The sequence below is a fragment of the Oryctolagus cuniculus genome, chromosome 4 (genome assembly GCF_964237555.1).
Source record: "Oryctolagus cuniculus chromosome 4, mOryCun1.1, whole genome shotgun sequence".
Lineage (NCBI taxonomy): Eukaryota > Metazoa > Chordata > Mammalia > Lagomorpha > Leporidae > Oryctolagus > Oryctolagus cuniculus.
The window spans coordinates 176,094,651-176,112,942 of NC_091435.1; the positions used below are offsets into that span (position 1 = coordinate 176,094,651).

The window sequence follows — 18,292 nt, forward strand, 5'->3', positions numbered from 1 at the left end:
TTCCAATTCTCTTTTTAAACTAAAACTCAACACCTTGATGAGGCCTTCATTGATTGTATTCCCTTCTCATCAGTCTTTCATTTCCTATTGCTCTATCTTCATGTCCAGTACAGAAATAGAATAAGAATCAGAATAACACAACCAAAGGCATTGTCCATATATTATGCCACCCTTTATATCAGTGACCTAAATACAACGGAAAAGTCTTCATTGTTTAGTAAGGTGTGCATGATGAAACACATAGACACTCCCTACATTTTCTGTGAATATGGCAACTTATACCATGCCGAAAAATTTCTTCACACATAGACTAAAATTCTCTACATGTGAGCTGGCACAGATAACGGACACTCAGCAGATGTTACCACTGCAAACTTAATCATTCTCAGTTATAAAGGTCCAAAGCTGTAGGCTTTATGTGACAGGATGTGTCACAAGGAAAGGATGAATACATGCTAAAGAGTGAATTTTTGTATTGAAACACTTGAGAGATAAAGGAAATAGAGGTGAGATATGATGAGTTGTCAGAGTGAGTATCCTACATTAAGAGGAAAGGAAAGAAAATGTGAGTTGTGCAGTGTTCAACTTCTGAAGAGGCCGACAGGAGAATGGGAAGGGGAAATGGCCTCACCGAGAATCAGAAACCCAAGCCTATTCTGATTTTCTGCATAGGTGTATGTGGTGTTTGCTGATGCCAGTGCTGTAGACACAGTCTATTTCTGTCTGTTGTGTTTGCCTCTCCACAGGGCAAGAACTAAGATACATTCAATGAATAGCATGGGCAAAGTTTGTCACCCAAAGCTAGCAGCTTTCTCATGACTTCTCCATTTGAGGATATATAGGGGTGAAGAGATAGCACCTCACTAAGTACACTCAACAATACTGGGCCATAGAGGATCGAGTGGGATTTACCAGAATTGGCTTTGGCAGCTTGTCATCTTTGCAAACATCTTGTAGAATTGATCCAAATATCTTTGCTTGCTGGTATGTGGGCGTAGAAGTTTCTGGTGCCACCTTGCTGTGTTTTCTGCCCCTGATATGCTCAGATAGCCACTTTTTAATGGAACGCCGTTTCTGAGTTGGCTTCTGGTGTGGATCTGAAGGAGGAGGCAGACTCTCAGCATTTCCAGATGACTCCATGTTTCCTGAAATGGCTAGAAAAAAAGAAGACAGTGAGCCAGTGGTTACATAGAAAGGCCTGAACTCTGAAATTTGTTCAAAGCACTCATGCAGTGTGGATGTATTCTACTTCTATGCCTTTGATGAAATGGTAGTGAAACCTAGAGCCTGAACAGTGTTGAGTTCAGTTCTTACTGTGGGTGTACTTCCTGGACAGTGCTAGCCACAGCCTGTTTTACTGCAGTAAGAGGTGCTTAGTATTACTATAATCAGTGAGCTCATGAGTCAGATCACTTTTCAAAAGATAAAAGGCATTCTGTATGCAAATAAAGTTAAAATTCATAATCACATATATTCATAGTAAGTCTCCTTCAATTCAACTTCAATTATTTTTCTAACAAAATTAACTTAAATATAAGTATTGGTTTCAGGAGCTGGTTTGCTGCCATGTAAACAGGAGAAGAGGATTAATTTCCCTCATTACTTTGGCCCAGCTTAGGCCCCAGAACTGCAGTTATTGTGGGTACGAACCAGCAAACAAGATTTGCTCACCAGTGTCTGTCTCTCTGGGTCCATTTTCTTGATTATTTACTTATTTATGTGAAAGGCAGAGAGAGAAAGAGACAGAGAGAACTTTTTCCCATCAACTGTCTTACTCCACTATTGATTGCAATAGTTAATGCTGGGTTAAGCAAAGCCAGGATCCAGAAATCTACATTGATCTCCGACAAGGGTGCAGAGGCTGAAGAACTTGTTTCATCATTTGCTGACTTCCAGTGACATCAGCAGGGAGTCGGACTGGAAGTTAAGTAGCTGAGACTTGAACTTGCACTGGGGTACTGGTGTCACAGTAGCAGCTAACTCATTGTACCACAATGCCAGCCCCAACTCTTTTATCCGAATAATTAAGAAAATAAACTCAGGCTTAAATTCCATACATAGAGCTGCTTTCTGAAGTATACTCAAATGGTAGGGTTCCCTTAAACTTATGTGAGAAAGGATCCAGCTACTATATCATAGACTATGAAGTCTCTCTTTGTTTTGTCAGTACAAGTTATACATTTATTTTAATGTGCTATTTAAAAAGAGCTAGTGCATACAAGTGGTACATATTAATTAAACAAAAGACAGAAGACACAAATAAGTAAACATAAGAAAATAAAATTCACTTGTAATCCTAACCAGCCAACCATGAGTATGAACCAAAATATTCACTCATTAACATTTATTTTATATGATTGTTCAAAAATTATGTATTTTAAAATTTGATTTTGTTTAATTAGTGGTGCATCTTTATAGTGTAATACTGATTACAAAGAGGTATCATTGACTCTACCTTAGTTTACTCAACTAATTTACTAGACATTTGGATCACCTCCAATATCCTTTTTTTAAACTTTTATTTAATGAATATGAATTTCCAAAGTACAGCTTATGGATTACAATGGCTCCCCCCCATGACTTCCCTCCCACCCACCCCCTGCTCTCTCTTCCCTTCCATTCACATCAAGATTCATTTTCAATTCTCTTTATATACAGAAAATCCGTTTAGTATATATTAAGTATAGATTTCAACAGTTTGCACCCACACAGAAACACAAAGTGAAAAATACTGTTTGAGTACTAGTTATAGCCTTAAATCACAATGTACAGCACATTAAGGACAGAGATCCTACATGAGGAGTAAGTGCACAATGACTCCTGTTGTTGACTTTACAAATTGACACTCCTGTTTATGGCATCAGTAATCACCCTAGGCTCTTGTCATGAGTTTCCAAGGCTATGGAAGCCTTTTGAGTTCACCGACTCTTATCTTATTTAGACAAGGTGATAGTCAAAGTGGAAGTTCTCTCCTCCCTTCAGAGAAAGGTACCTCCTTCTTTGATGACCTGTTCTTTCCACTGGGATCTCACTCACGGAGAGCTTTCATTTAGGTGGTTTTTGTTTTTTTTTTTTTTTTGCCAGAGTGTCTTGGCTTTCCATGCCTGAAATACTCTCATGGGCATTTCAGCTGGATCCGCATGCCTTAAGGGCTGATTCTGAGGCCAGAGTGCTGTTTAGGACATCTGCCATTCTATGAGTCTGCTGTGTATCCTGCTTCCCATGTTGGATCATTCTCTCCCTTTTTCGTTCTATCGGTTAGTATTTGCAGACACTAGTCTTGTTTATGTGCTCCCTTTGGCTCTTAGTCCTATCAGTATGATCAGTTGTGAATGGAAATTGATTACTGGGACTAGTGAGATGGCATTGGTACATGCCACTTTGATGGGATTGAATTGGAGTCCCCTGGTATGTTTCTAACTCTACCGTTTGGGGCAAGTTGGCTTGAGCATGTTCCAAATTGTACATCCCTTCCCTCTCTTATTCCCACTCTTATATTTAACAGGGATAACGTTGACTATGAAGTCTCTTAATGCTCCTGAAATCTGGGCCTCGCCTTACATTTCCATCACTTCACAGGTGTAAGTTTGAAACCTGAGGCCAGCTTGTGATGAGGGAACATATTGCTCCCTGGGCCCCTCACTGTGGTCCTTTAGACATGCCCTGGTCTCCCAGGTAGACACTGTGTGAACATTATTCATGATCCCACCAGTATGTCCATCTACTTGTCATCAAAGGCACTTAAATGAATCATGGTACCTGAAACTTTCTGGTAGTGGTCCCTATGTTTTGGGTGATCTCTGATGGTGGAAGTGATGCTGTCTCCAAAAATCTCAGAACAGTGGTCAAGCAAGAATTGTACAAGAGCAACCTGAAAAAAAGAGCAAAAAGTGGTTGATGTAGGTTTACTTTGGCATCAAGAGAAATCATATTTTGTATATGAATCATTGGGTCTTACAAAAATTTGAAAATCAGAAGAGAAAAATTCAGAGCTGTCATAAAATACATAAACCTATTTTCTATATGAAATGTCAGATTCTTTGAGTTTTAGGGGACAAATCTTTAAGTACTTCTAGTCAATGCATTAACATTATTATTTCTGGCTTAACTAGTTTTTAGCATTTTATTTCAATGACAATATGTTTAGAAATATTTTAATTCAATTAACATTCCCTAGGATAATTGCAATGAAGATGTGTATTCTTGTCCTAAAATTTGTAAAGGACCCAGTAGATACACATTTGGAAAATTCACTTCCTGTGTAAAGTGTTGTCAACATGTGGAGCAGAGTATCTCAGTGTGTTCTTCTGACAAGAAAGTAGGCTGTTGGAGGGGCTGGTGCTGTGGCATAGCAGGTAAGCTGCCACCTGCAGTGCCGGCATCCCAAATGGGTGCTGGTTCGAGGCCTGGCTGTTCCAATTCAGATCCAGCTCTCTGCTATGGCCTGGGAAATCAGTAGAGGATGGCCCAAGTCCTTGGGCTCCTGCATCTGCGTGGGAGACCTGGAAGAAGCTCCTGGCTCCTGGCATCAGAATGGCGCAGCTCTGGCCATTGCAGCCAGTTGGGGAGTAAACTAGCAGATGGAAGACCTCTCTCTCTCTCTCTCTCTCTCTCTCTCTGTCTCTGCCTCTCCTCTCTGTGTAACTCTGACTTTCATATAAATAATATAATAAATCTTTATGAAAAAAGAAAGTAGGCTGTGGAGACAGAAATTTCTGATAGTGTGTCTTTGCACACTGTCATACATCACCCCAGCCTTGCTTTCCAGATCAGCTTGGAGAAAGGCTAATGTCCTATTTGGCATATAGAAACTCCCAATTACACATCCCAACGGCAGAGATGAACCCATTATTATTCTGAATCACAATTAGCACAGAAAGTTCATAGCATGTGTCCTTATTTTCCAGGCCTACTAAGCAATTTCACTCAGCTCCTTTGGTATTGTAACTACTGAAATTATTATATGATCAAAGCTTGGCCTGAAATGATTGTTAAATATCAGATGAGACTCAAATTTAAAACTTGTTTTGTCCATCTCCAAGGTCCAAATTAATTTCTATCACATTGTTTCACCTTCCCCTCTGTGATATCTTCAATCTGGTGTTCTGATCTTTCATAGGAATGAAATGACTCCCTGCTCCCAAAGTCCTACCTAATGCCTCACCCACCCGTAACTACAACAAAGGATAAATAGCTGCCTCTACAGAGGAGTACCTAACATGTGCAATTAACAAATACTCCATTAGAACTAAGATACTAAATTTTAGAATCAAAGTGGAGACTGTACTCCATAGGAAATAAAAATTACCTTTTTCTCCCATTCCGTTGCTATATCTAGGATGCTGGCAACTGGTGGCCATAGAAGACTTGGGGTAATGCACCATGCCAAGTTAGAACTTGTCATCTCCTTCGAGGGTGATTTCTGTGAAATCTTGTGTAAACAGCGAAAGAGAGATTGCAGGAGATGAATGTTTGGTTTGGGCAGCTGTGCTAAAAGCCTGAAAACAGAAAAAGGCATTATTAAAGCAAGAATTTTAACTCAGGATGTTTTCCTCTCAAACAGGAAAAAAATCTTCTATACCATTGGTAAAATACAACAAAAATAGTGGAGAAAATGTACCAAATTATCTTTGAAATATTTTGTGTGACTTTTCTTTGAATCCATTACATCCTGTGTTCAACACAGCAAATACTATTCATATCTAAGTTAACAGAAGCATACCTGAAACATTCTTCCACTTTAGAATGTGGCCAATTATAAAGCCTACTGAATGAAAACAGAAGTGGAAAACAATGCACTCTTCTGATTTATAAAGCAATAGCACAAGAATGCTGCTTTGTGACAAGAGATAAAAGGTCTTCATTTATCTTGAGTGACAAGCCAGGTATGAATCCTAGGAAAATGTTTTGTTGAATTCAATTCTTGATCACCTGTAGACTTCTCTGGTTCACTATCTATTTGGTACCATTAAACAAAAATCACCAGCTGATTTGTCCTCTACCATCTGGCTTTAAACAATGGATTTACTGGGGCCGGGGCTGTGGCACAAAGGGTTAAAGCCTAGGCCTGCAGTGCCTGCATCCAATACTGGCTCTGGTTTGGGTCTTGGCTGCCCCATTTCCCATCCAGTTCCTTGCTAATGTGCATGGGGATTCAGTGAGGATGGCCCAAGTTTTTGGGACACTGTGCCCACATGGTAGACCTGGAAAAAGCTCCCTTGCTCCTTGCTTCGAATCAACTCAGCTCTGGTCATTGCAGCCATTGGGGAGTGAACCAGCAGATGGAAGGCCTCTCTCCTTCCTCTGTCTCTACCTCTCTCTGTAACTCTTTCAAGGAAATAAAATAAATGTTTAAAAAAACCAATGGATTTACTCCTGTATCAATGTCATATATTCAGTATGTGTACAAAGATGAAGGATGTTAGGAGAGAAACAAAAGCTAAAGGGCAGTAGCAAGGAATGCATTTCTTTCTAAACTGGTGTCCACATGTGTGACAAAATCAAAGTGCTGATATTGGTGATAATTTAAGTGGATAAAAGGATAAATTTCAAGCTGATACTTTACTGAGAGAATGTTGCTTGTACTTTTGTGGCATACGGAAAAGAGTAAGTATCACATCTTTACCTCTTACTCATGGCTATCTTGGCTTCCTCATTTCCTTCATCCAGAACACCAATGAATTTTTCATAGAAATTGACTGTAAGTATGCTTCCAGGTATGTTTTGAAGTAAATCCTTTTATAGATAAAAACATGTATTATTCTCATGGAACATGCATGTGTTAGCATCCTAAAAATTAAACAGTGACGTTTAATCCTCAACTGCTTCAGTGCTACCCAAACTGATTCACACAGAGCTTGGCTACAACTCTCCACCAATTTCAAGATGTAGCAGCATGAGCTTGGATTTCCCGATGAAATGCGTCAGCATAAAATCAGGGTGTGGACAGCAGCGACTCTGAAAAACAGTCTCCTCTCATATCTGACACTCCCTTTTTATGTACGATTGAGGAAACTAGTACAGAGTTATAAGATCTCATGATACACCATTCTTGCTTCTGTTGTTTTCTTGACATAAAATGGAGTACACACATTTTACCTGTTCATTTCAGGTCATGACATTTTAGTTCTTAACAGGAATGGTTCAAAATCAAGTAATACCCCCTCTCATGCATTTCTGCTAATACAGAAGTGAGGGTTCAGCCCTCTACCTTGAGCTGTGTGCTCAAGGGAAGAAACTTCCACAACAAACTCAGCCTTCTTTCCTTTTTAGAAATTCTGTTCAGTTTTACATAGAAATTTCTTTCATATGTTACCGAATTTTCCATACGTGGCTACAAGTTATTTTTTATACGCTTTGCTGGAATCAGTAAGTGGTATTCACTACATTATTGGTGTGCAACAACCTCCTGTAGGAGACAGGCATCAGTTTTTGTACCATGGAACATGCTATGAGTTTGGAGAAGAGAAGTGCTAAACCTTTGATTGGCTCTGCATTTAGGCAGGCCTGGGAACATCTTTGGCTAATGTGTACTAAACTCACATGAGGTGGCATCCCATCTTCTTTCTAATTTTCTGGTCCCATGATTTTGAGCCATTGGTGGCATAAGTGAGTGGACTCAGAACACAACCCAAGCAAAAACTGCCAAATCTATTTGCACTATGCAAATAGATTATTCAATGAAAAAAATCATTGTGGTACTGATCCTATAGCTTTTACAACCTAGAAGAATTCCCCAGCGTTTGACATGGTATTATAAAGGTCCAGATTGCAAAGTCTTCAGAGGGATAGTCTTGAACCTGACTTGAATATCAATCTAATTTTATGAACATACCTTTCTGAGGCCAACACTCACTTTGTTGTTTTTATTATGGTATATAACGTGTGGTCAGTTACCAATCATTACTGAACATGTGCTACTTATCTGATAGAAAAAGGGGAATTCGGGAATAGGGAAGCCCGTGTCCAAATCTCAAGGAATTTTCAGAAACATGTATAGGTTCACAGCTATTATTAAATACCAAAACTGATGGATTACATTCTTTCTATGTTCTACTACTTCCCCTTATGGATATGCACCTGCATATATTTGGCTTAGCTCTTTTATTTCCAAACACATTTATTTTTCATGGATCCATTGAATGCTTGCAGTATCAGACTAATTGTATCCACCACATTTGCATTCATAGTTTGACTTCCCAATCAAGTTGTGGTGGCAGTAAATTTCTCAGTATTCCTTGCAGTGGGTTGTGTGGTAAACACAGTAATAACTGGACCAGCATTCCAGAGGTGGTAAACATGGAGGAAGGCACAACTGTTGGAACAACTCAAACGACTTTGAATATGAAGGAGTAAGAGACAAAGGAAAGCATGATGAAGAAACAAGTGGACATTTAGATGTTCCTTTTGGCTGTTGCTGATTCATATTAGGAAATTGTGTGCTTGCCATAGAAATCTTCTCTAACAGTATTCAAATTCTTGATAAGTGTTTTGTTTTGCTTTGTTTGAAAATGGACATGTGCTAGAAAAACAGGGTAAAGTCATCAGATAAAAGATGCTGCTTTGGGTCAGCATTCTTCATGGAGAAGGGTATGTTTTGGCATTGTTTTGTGAATAGTATTAACAATGCTACAGTATTTCCCATAGAGTGCACTGAGATGGAAGGAGAGCGAAGTCTCTGAACTCAAAGAAAGCAAATGTAAACTATGAGGTTTTGAACAGCCTGGAGACTGTCTTCACTTAACGTGCAGTTTGTGTCACGTTTTTCAGAATCTGAATTCTTTATGCCTATTCATGGCTTGGGATACACTTGGTGAAAATAATGCAACACTGGGCTTCCATACCATGCATGGATGATGTCAGTACTTCCCCTACCTTCAAGACAGTTGCTACCACAATAGGGCATGCGTTTTCCCAGTCGACACACTCTCTGGAATTTAATTTCTCCTTTAGAGCTAGACAGTCTTTAAAGGTGGCACATTTGCTGAAGATGGCCTTTGTGGTAGGACCTTTTTGATCAATTATGAAAAGCATATCCTATGAGTAAAATGGAAGAAATGATATTATATGACATTTCATATCCATAAGCACAGAAAGCCAGTGTATCCTGTTACAGCGTTGGTGAGGTTTCAGGTCTGCAGGCACATAATGACATCAACACTGAAAAATTTTATTTTGTTATATCTCTACATTTTGGAACACCAACGATTCATATTCATATCTGATATACCACAAAAAACAACTGAGGTGTAGATCTTACAATACGGCTCTTTCTGGGAATTTTATACTTTACAATCCAAATTCTCTGCTAGAAAACTGCTATTGGATCATCCTCTTGTAAATTACCGTTCTGTGCTCAGTCTTCTCAAATATCAGTGATTATCCCTAAGTGCAGCATCTTTGTGCTAACTGCATTTCCAAATTTGTTATCTTGCTGGTGACTATACACTTCATCTCTATCCTCCTATAGTTTTAATTCTCTTTTTAAACTAGGCTTACACCTGTCATCTTGCTGAAGCCTTCTTTGAATGCATTCCCTGCTTGCCAATATTTCATTTGCTACTGCTCTATCTTCATGTCTAGTGCAGAAGAGGAATAAGCATCATAATAAGACGACCCAAGGCATTGTCCACTCATTTAATCAGTGACATTAGACAGAACAGAACACTAAAGCTTCACTTTATTCATTTGGTGAGATGTGGATGATGACACACGTAGATGCCCCCTACACTTTTTGTGAAAGAGCTAAATCTAGTGCAATATATACCGAGTATCTAAACTGGTGAAGTTCCTTGAATACAGAGTAAAATTCTCTAGACTGCATGTTTAGCTGGCAGAGATAATGGACGCTCACAAAATGTTATCACTGGAAGTTTTAATATAATTCTCAGTTACACAGACCCAAATCCGTATATTTCATTTTACAGGATGTGTTAGGATGAAAAGATGGGTACATATTGGAGGGTGAATTTTTGAGTTGAAGCACTTCAGAGGGAAAGAAATACATGTGAGATACGATAAGTTGTCCAAGTGATTATCCTACACTAAGAGGAAATGAAAGAAGACTTCAGCTGAGCAGAGAGTTCAACTTCTGAAGAAACCAGCAAGAGAATGTGAAGGGGAAGTGGACTTAGACTCAGACATCCAGAGCACATTCTAATTTCTCTGCACAGGTGTGTGTGGTATTTGCTGATGCCAGTAATACAGAGTCTGTTTCTATCTGTTATCTTTGCTTCTTCACAGGTCAATAACTAAATCAGACTATTCAATGTGCAGTGTGGACAAAATTTGTCACACAAAGCCAGCAGCTCTCTCATGATTTCTGCCTTTGAGGACATACATGAATGAGGAAACATTACCTCACCAAGTATGCTCAACAACATTGGGCCATAGAACACTAAACTGAGACTTACCAAAACTGGCTTTGGCAGCTTGTCATTTTTGCACACATCTTGCAGGGGGGACCCAAATAGTGGTGCTTGCTGGGATATGGGCAGATCAGGTGCTGGTGCTGGTGCCAACTTGTTGTGGTTTCTGCCTAAGACATGCCGACATAGCCTCTTTTTAGTGGAATGCTGTTTTTGAGTAAGCTTTATGTGAGAATCTGTGGAAGAAGTGAGATGGTTAGATGCAGAGTTCCATTCATGGAACCTCATTTCTACCATTTCTAGATGACTGTACATTTCCTGAATTGGCTAGAAAAAAATGAGTCAGCTGTTGCATAGAAAGGTCTATATTCTGAAATTTGTTTCAAAACACACATTCGTGTGCTAAGAATGCATTCTCATTCCCCACCACTTAGGAATTAATGAAATCTAGAACTTGAACAGACTTGGTTCAATTCACACTGTGGGAGTACTTCCTTGAGTGCCAACCACAGCCTGTTGTATCATATTAGGAAGTGCTTAGTATGCTGAGGTACAAATATCCTGATGTCAACTGTAATCAGTAGGCTCATGGGTCAGATATCTTTCCAAATATTCATAATCACATGCTTTCAAAGTAGGGTTTCTACGTCTTGAGGTTTCCTCCACTATTTTGAATGACATGCATTGCCAAGTATCTCACATCAGAACTCTGTCATTTCTGACACAGCTTCACTCAAGAGGGCTGCAGCATCAAGTCACAACCCTTGGTTGCGTGGGATGATCCTCCATTGCCTTTTCATTCTAATCCCTGGCCAAGTAAACCAAATCATTTTGACTAGTCAGCAACGTCAGCAAAGTCAGTGCTGACCAACAGCTGCTTTTCAAAGCAAAAATAGCTGACGTTAAAGTGTCTCCTATGCAGCTGTGCACACTTTCTCAATAAGTTGCATTAATTTTTCATCCTATAAACTCACTTACCAAGTACCTTCCATTTTCACCTGCATAGCTGAGATATAATCTGATTAACTAATGGGCAAGGTTTCTCTAGAAAAGTTTTATCACACTTCAGTTCATGGAGTACATTATCACTGCATATATGAGATCATAGTGGTGAGTCAGAGAAAACAAGATGACTCTATTGGGCAAGCAAATCAAAATTTGGTGATTTTCAAATTGCTCATCTTAGACATGATTGATGCTACTTACATCTTTGGGGACTTGGTAATAGAATACCCAACAGGCTTCTTACTCTTGGCATCCTTGATGAAAGCAACTTTCTCTCTCATTCATTTGACCCAAGAGAGCCTACACCTCGTTCTCCTCCCCCAGTAGTACATTTCATTCCAGTTCTCCATCTCATTTAGTAGCCTCTGGGATAGATACACAGTCATAAAACAATGCCACCTCTACCTAGAACTCATACACCTACCATTTTCAAATGAAGAAGGAAGAAACCAAATACACAATTAAATTGTTAAATTCACCCAATTCTTGGATGTCAACTTTTGTCAATGTTTGCTTCAGTTACACATGAACATATAGCTTGATTCATTTTACACAACTGGTGTCCCTATTCTTGGACATGTATGAACAGTCAAGTTGTCAGTTGATTGCAGGCCAATGAGTAGCCCAGATGTGATCAGAGTGATCAGGTGAGCTTCTACACAAATACTAAAAGAAATAAGTAGTCAGAAAAATGTTTACAGGGGCATGTGTTATGTGGCAGTATGGTTAGTTGCCATGCAGTCATCTCATATTGTAATGCTGATTCAAGTCCTGGGTATTCTGTTCTTCATCCAGATTCCTGCTACTCCATCTGGGAAAGCAGCGAAGTGAGGCCCAAGTGCTCAAGCTACAGCAACACATTTGGGAAAACTACTTAAAGCTCCATTGTCTTAGCTTTGACCAGGCAGGCTGGCCATTGCTTCTATTTTAGGAATAAATCAATGGACGGAAGATCCCTTTCTTTGTCTCTTTCTCTTTTTCTCTGAAATGCTGCCTTTGAAATATGCTTTTACAAGTGGTCACACACATGAGATAAATTACATAATCACTATTTCTTCCATAAGAATATTTACTATGATACCGTAAACCTCCCTTTCCCCCCCACCCCCTGCCTCTGCCTCTGTAACTTTGCCTTTCAAATAAATGTCTTTTTAAAAATGCAACACTGGGAGCCAGTATACAGGTGCAATGCATTGAGCCACTGCCTGTGATGCTGGCATCTCTTAAGAGTGACAGTTCATGCCCTGGCTTCTCCATTTCCAACCTACCTCCCTGCTACTGGCCTTGGAAAACAGTGTAAGATGTTACAAGTGCTTGGGTCCCTGCCACCCATGTGAGAGACCCAAATGAAGGCCCTAGTTCCCATCTTCTGCCTAGCCCTGTGCTGGCCATTGTGGCCATCTTGGGAGGTAACCAGCAATTGGAATATCTCCCCCTTCTGTAATTTTTTCAAAATAAATATTTTAGAAGTTACAGTACCACAATAAATTCATATTTATGTTTTATAACATATGAATAGGATAATTTGAGGAACTAGGAAGGGAAAGACATCCAGTTGAAAAGACATAAGAGCAGTAGATTTTCTGCCAATATTGATGAAGTAATTAATATAAACTTTATTGTGAAGCAAGAGTAGAAGAATGGTGAATTCATTTATGCTTCATGGAAATTTGATGGAAACAATGTCACAAAAAGTCAACTCTGTGCAAATGGGTCACTCATCTCAAGAGAGGAACAGATGATGGAGAAGAAAAGCCAGCAATTACAGATTATACATGTAAATATGCAAGGAAAAAATGAATCTTGCCCATACCCTATTTGAGGGGAACTGACAAAGCAATATCCAGAGGCAATGGCATAGACATTTAAGAAGTTGTGGCTTTCACAATTTTACCAGGGAAACTCATGTTCAAAGCAAAGGACGGAAAACACTATCAAAAATGGTGTCTCGACATAATGTTCCTCATCATAATTTTTTTGCCAGATATACATCTATTATGTGATAGAATGTGAGGATTTAATTTAATCTCAGAGAAAGCCTGCAAACATTTTGGATAAATAGTTTTCAGCAGGCCGGCGCCGCGGCTCACTAGGCTAATCCTCCGCCTTGCGGCGCCAGCACACCAGGTTCTAGTCCCGGTCGGGGCGCCGGATTCTGTCCCGGTTGCCCCTCTTCCAGGCCAGCTCTCTGCTGTGGCCAGGGAGTGCAGTGGAGGATGGCCCAAGTCCTTGGGCCCTGCACCCCATGGGAGACCAGGATAAGTACCTGGCTCCTGCCATCGGATCGGCGCGGTGTGCTGGTTGCAGCGCGCTGGCCGCGGCGGCCATTGGAGGGTGAACCAACGGCAAAAGGAAGACCTTTCTCTCTGTCTCTCTCTCTCACTGTCCACTCCTGCCTGTCCAAAAAAAAAAAAAAAAGTTTTCAGCAAAACAATAGAAGAAACAAAGGAAAAGCAGAGTCCATGCTTATATTGAAGGTTCTACTCTTTTATATCTTAGAAAATGGACATAAAGCTGGGTAGGTCCCTACCAGTTATGGGCTTGGCATCATCCTTCAGTTGTGCCTGTTTGTCCATTGATATAATTGGCATCAAACTAATTTCAAGACTTTGTTGCATTTCTTCTGTTGAAGGAAAAACAGGTTTTTTAGTACAAATACTCTCAGATAGCAGATGCATCTCAACTTCTAAAGAAATGGATATTCCTACTTATTTCCCAAAAACAATGTTATGGTCATTAGAACAGGAAAATGAAAAAAATAGGAAGGAACTCTTCATACGTGTGCCAAAATATCCACCCCTACAAAATGGGCAGTTGGCTCTCGGCTGTATTACCTTGCTTTGAATAGTATTAGTTTCTAGGCTCACAGAAACTTCTCCTAGCCCTATTCATGCTTTTGTAAAGTAAATTTATTTTTACAACCATTGCCCTATTTTGTGCTAAGGATATCCTAAAACGCAAATATTCCAGTTATTTCTATTTTGTGATACCAAACTGAGACTGACAGAGAATATATGCCAAAGATAACATCATTGGTAAATGATGGCACAGGTTTTGGCGCTCTTTACATCAAACCGAGTGCTTTTTCCGAGATTGTATTCCTTTAGTAACTCCTTCAATGGGCACTACAAAACTGTTGCCTCAGGTCCTACAGAGTGTGAGGTGGGAGGCAATATTGTAAGTCCCTCAAGGGAGTTTTACACTAACACACTTATTAAATGTCTGACAACAATCTTGTGGAGAATGAAATACTGAAAGTATTACTTTAAATTGATGCCAAAACAATTTTCCATTCTGTGTATGTATGCCTGGGATAAAGGGAGGATGCATTACTTTGAATTCCTTAGCACTGAGATAAAATGCTATTGTAATTCTGTGTTGCCACAAAAATCTGTGAGGTACCCTTACACATATGGGATCTGCTTAAATTTAGTTAAAACGTGTTTCCGAAGTATTATCACATGATGTCTTTCATGCAGTTATAATTTGCATCAGTAACTATATTAGGTCAAAGAATTCATGGTATCTTCTCTTCATTCACAAGACAATAGGAAACCATTCCTGATCTGTTCTGGCTTTGGGACAGAGCAGACACAGCTATGGGCTATGCACTCTTGTCCTTGGGATTGGCCCTGGGAACCAGGACAGACACTGTCTAAGTACCACCCACAATCTCTGGGAACCTTGTTGTTTATTTCTCACCACAGCCAGAGAAATTTAACTGCGGACCTGCCATGCTCTCACTGTGGTCACAATCACGGAGCTCTTACCAAAGCTATGTTCATGCTTTGTGGTGTCAGAATTGAAGGGGCTCTTCCCAAAGCTGATGGGAGAAATCAGGCTGCTCTCCATCTGGCGCGCAATGATGTCATCGCTGTGTATGCAGAGGCAATTTTTGATAGGAGAATTAACAAGAGAAATCTGTGACATGAAAAAGAGGGAAAACAGGGTTGTCTTTTAAATTTGGTATAGTTATAAATCATGTGATAAATAAATTTGGACATTACAGAAATATAAAAAAGCAGGATTTTTCAAAACTTGAATTGATAAAAAAGTGCGTCAGCTTTCCACATAAACAATGATAGCTGCAAGAATATTTTCTAACTCATCTTTTTTTTTTTGACAGGCAGAGTGGACAGTGAGAGAGAGAGAGAGACAGAGAGAAAGGTCTTCCTTTTCCGTTGGTTCACCCCTTAATGGCCGCTGCGGCCAGCGCTGATCCGAAGCCAGGAGCCAGGTGCCTCTCCTGGTCTCCCATGTGGGTGCAGGGCCCAAGGATCTGGGCCATCCTCCACTGCACTCCTGGGCCACAGCAGAGAGCTGGACTGGAAGAGAAGCAACTGAGACAGAATCCAGTGCCCCAACCAGGATCAGAACCCGGTGTGCTGGCGCCGCAGGCGGAGGATTAGCCTATTGAGCTGTGGCGCCGGCCTCTAACTCATCTTAAAATACTTCTAATCAGAAGACTTACAGACTGTGGCCTAGCTCAGTCAATAATCTTTAGATATCACTAAATTCATCAGTAAAGTTATAATTTTCAGTTAACCTTTATGGGATGTTTTGGGTTAGGATGCACACTATCATCTAAGTTTTGTAAACCATCCAATAGATAAAGCCGAGTGAAGTGCACTTATCAAATGAGGTGTCTTAAACATGGGAAGCAGAGACTCTGGGCGAGTCCTTTGGAAAGAAAGGAACCAGCTGTGGGATAAAGTCTGCTAGTTTAGCTGCAGTTGCTAGCAGGATTGCTGTACCTCAACCCAGCCTTACATACCGGAGGATCTTGGGGAAGAGCTATGATTGACTTGGAATGCTGCAGTTCCACTAGAATGCTCTGGAAATTTCAGCTCATTTTCAGATTGCAGTAGCCAAAATGAAAGGATAGATGGGCATGAGTCTGAATGTGCCACAAATGGCAGAGGAAGTCACTGTGTGGAGCTATATCTAGCTCAAGCCAACCAGGAAGTCAATAGTGAACTCAGGAGATGGTCATTATCACCAGTACCACTGCTCAGCAGAGGAAATCCTGGTGTGGAAACCTTGTCCAATTTCCCACAACCCTCAATGATGACAGCCAGAGTTGCACATCGGTTTGCCCAATTACGAAGACCAGATTCCAGGTTATATAACATGAGCTGCTTCTCTCTCTGTGGTTTAATCATATCAGTGAGTTATCTCCTGGATTGGAAAGAAGTGTCTCAATATTATCAATTCTCTGCTTAGAACCCACATTTCCATAACTTCCAGAACAGAATAAATAACCTTGACACTCCAAAGTTTTATTAATTTTTTGCTCTATAATTTTGCCCATCAGAATTCATTTCCTGGGGGCCGGGGCTGTGGCGCAGAGGGTTAACAACCTGGTCTGAAGTGCTGGCATCCCACACAGGAGCTGGTTCTAGTCCTGGCTGCTCCTCTTCCAATCCAGCTCTCTGCTATTGCCTGGGGAAGCAGTAGAAGATGGCCCAAGTCCTTGGGCCCCTGTACCCATGTGGGAGACCAGGAAGAAGCTCCTGGTTTCGGATCAGCTCAGCACCAGCTGTTGCGGCCATCTGGGGAGTGAACTAGCAGATGGAAGACCTCTCTGTCTCTACCTCTCTCTGTAACTCTGCATTTCAAATAAATAATGAAAAAAAGAATTCCTATCCTGAATTACATTTTCCAAAAGGCATTCTGCTCCTCAGAGTACCAAAATAAAGCATCCTATTACCTCCTGGTTCTCTTCCAGTGATGAGATTCTGGAAGTTGATGGCCAATGGGAAAGCATGCTTGGAACAACGCACAATGGTGAGTTCAAAGTTGTCTTTGGATGTAATGAGGAATGTTGAAAAATTTTGGGAAAGAACCCCAACATGTACCACAAAATATCACTGGCTTTTGGAAAGTGTCTTGAGAGTCTGTAGATAGAAAATACAATCTTAAAGCAGGACATTTGACAAGGAAACAGTATGTACAGATAGACAACAGAATATTTTTAATTCCATTGACACAACCCAGTGCAAATACAGGGAAATGCAACAATGTGTCTTACAAACATTGCCTGCAAATTTGTTGAAACCCAACCATATATTCTAATTTTGGCAACTTCTCATATCTAAATTAACAGAAGTATACTACAAACACTTTTTGCATCCCTGAACATGCTCAACTACAAGCTCACTGAAATTAAATGACACTTTAATTGAATGGGAGAATAAGACAAGAATGCTGCCTCATGGCAAAAGCCTATTATCTAACAAACTCACTGCAGGCATTAATGCATGGAAAAATCAGTCACTGAATTCAATTCCTTAATCACATGTAGCCTTATCTGCTTAGGTAACTTTTTGACAATGTTAATATTGATAATTGGGTAATTTGGTTTAATAGCATCTCTTTGACTCATGGATTTCCTCACTGATGACAGTGGTAATCCTGTATGTCCATTGAAACTGGCTACCATGTGTGTGACAAAATCAACAATTTCATGTTGGTTAATATTTTACTGGATAAGGCTCCAACACAGAAGCTAATAGTTCTGTGAGAAAATGTTGGTTGTATATTCCAGACATGCCCAGAGTAGAGAAATTATCACATCGTCACCTTTGGATTGTAGTTATTTCTTTATCCTCATTTGCATCAGCAAGAACACCAAGCCCCTGATCCCAGAGACTGGTCACAAATATACTTTCTTTGTTAGCTTGCAGAAAAACCTTAAAAAGATGGAAAAATAAGCCACATTAACTTGTTGGCAAATACATATTGGAGAAATTACAGAGAAAACATTCTGCTGAAAGATTCTGTTTACTTTCACTTTCTTCACAGCTATACAAGCTGTCACCTACCTTGAAGGTGGGCCTTTAATTTTACAGTGATTCGCACATGCAGAAACGACTCTTCTGAATGAAATTAGAAGCTTAAAGGAGACTTTGGTGGGCAGT

General features: G+C 40.1%; 1 protein-coding gene across 5 annotated transcripts in view; it reads right to left on the reverse strand.

The window, feature by feature from the left end:
* Nucleotides 1-18,292, reverse strand: part of LOC138849512 (uncharacterized) — a 70,103-nt gene that overhangs the window by 26,027 nt on the left and 25,784 nt on the right. For all 5 annotated transcript variants that reach the window (XR_011388403.1, XM_070073232.1, XM_070073233.1 and 2 more), the window contains 10 exons: nt 17,955-18,064; nt 17,083-17,269; nt 15,143-15,293; nt 13,903-13,995; nt 10,413-10,603; nt 8,875-9,036; nt 6,626-6,735; nt 5,309-5,498; nt 3,760-3,871; nt 913-1,154 (listed from right to left, as the gene is read on the reverse strand). Coding sequence is in view for 4 of the 5 variants with exons in the window: in XM_070073232.1 (XP_069929333.1) it covers nt 913-1,154; nt 3,760-3,871; nt 5,309-5,498; nt 6,626-6,735; nt 8,875-9,036; nt 10,413-10,603; nt 13,903-13,995; nt 15,143-15,293; nt 17,083-17,269; nt 17,955-18,064 (1,548 nt within the window). In the remaining variant the exon portion in view is untranslated. The remainder of the gene's footprint in view (nt 1-912; nt 1,155-3,759; nt 3,872-5,308; nt 5,499-6,625; nt 6,736-8,874; nt 9,037-10,412; nt 10,604-13,902; nt 13,996-15,142; nt 15,294-17,082; nt 17,270-17,954; nt 18,065-18,292) is intronic.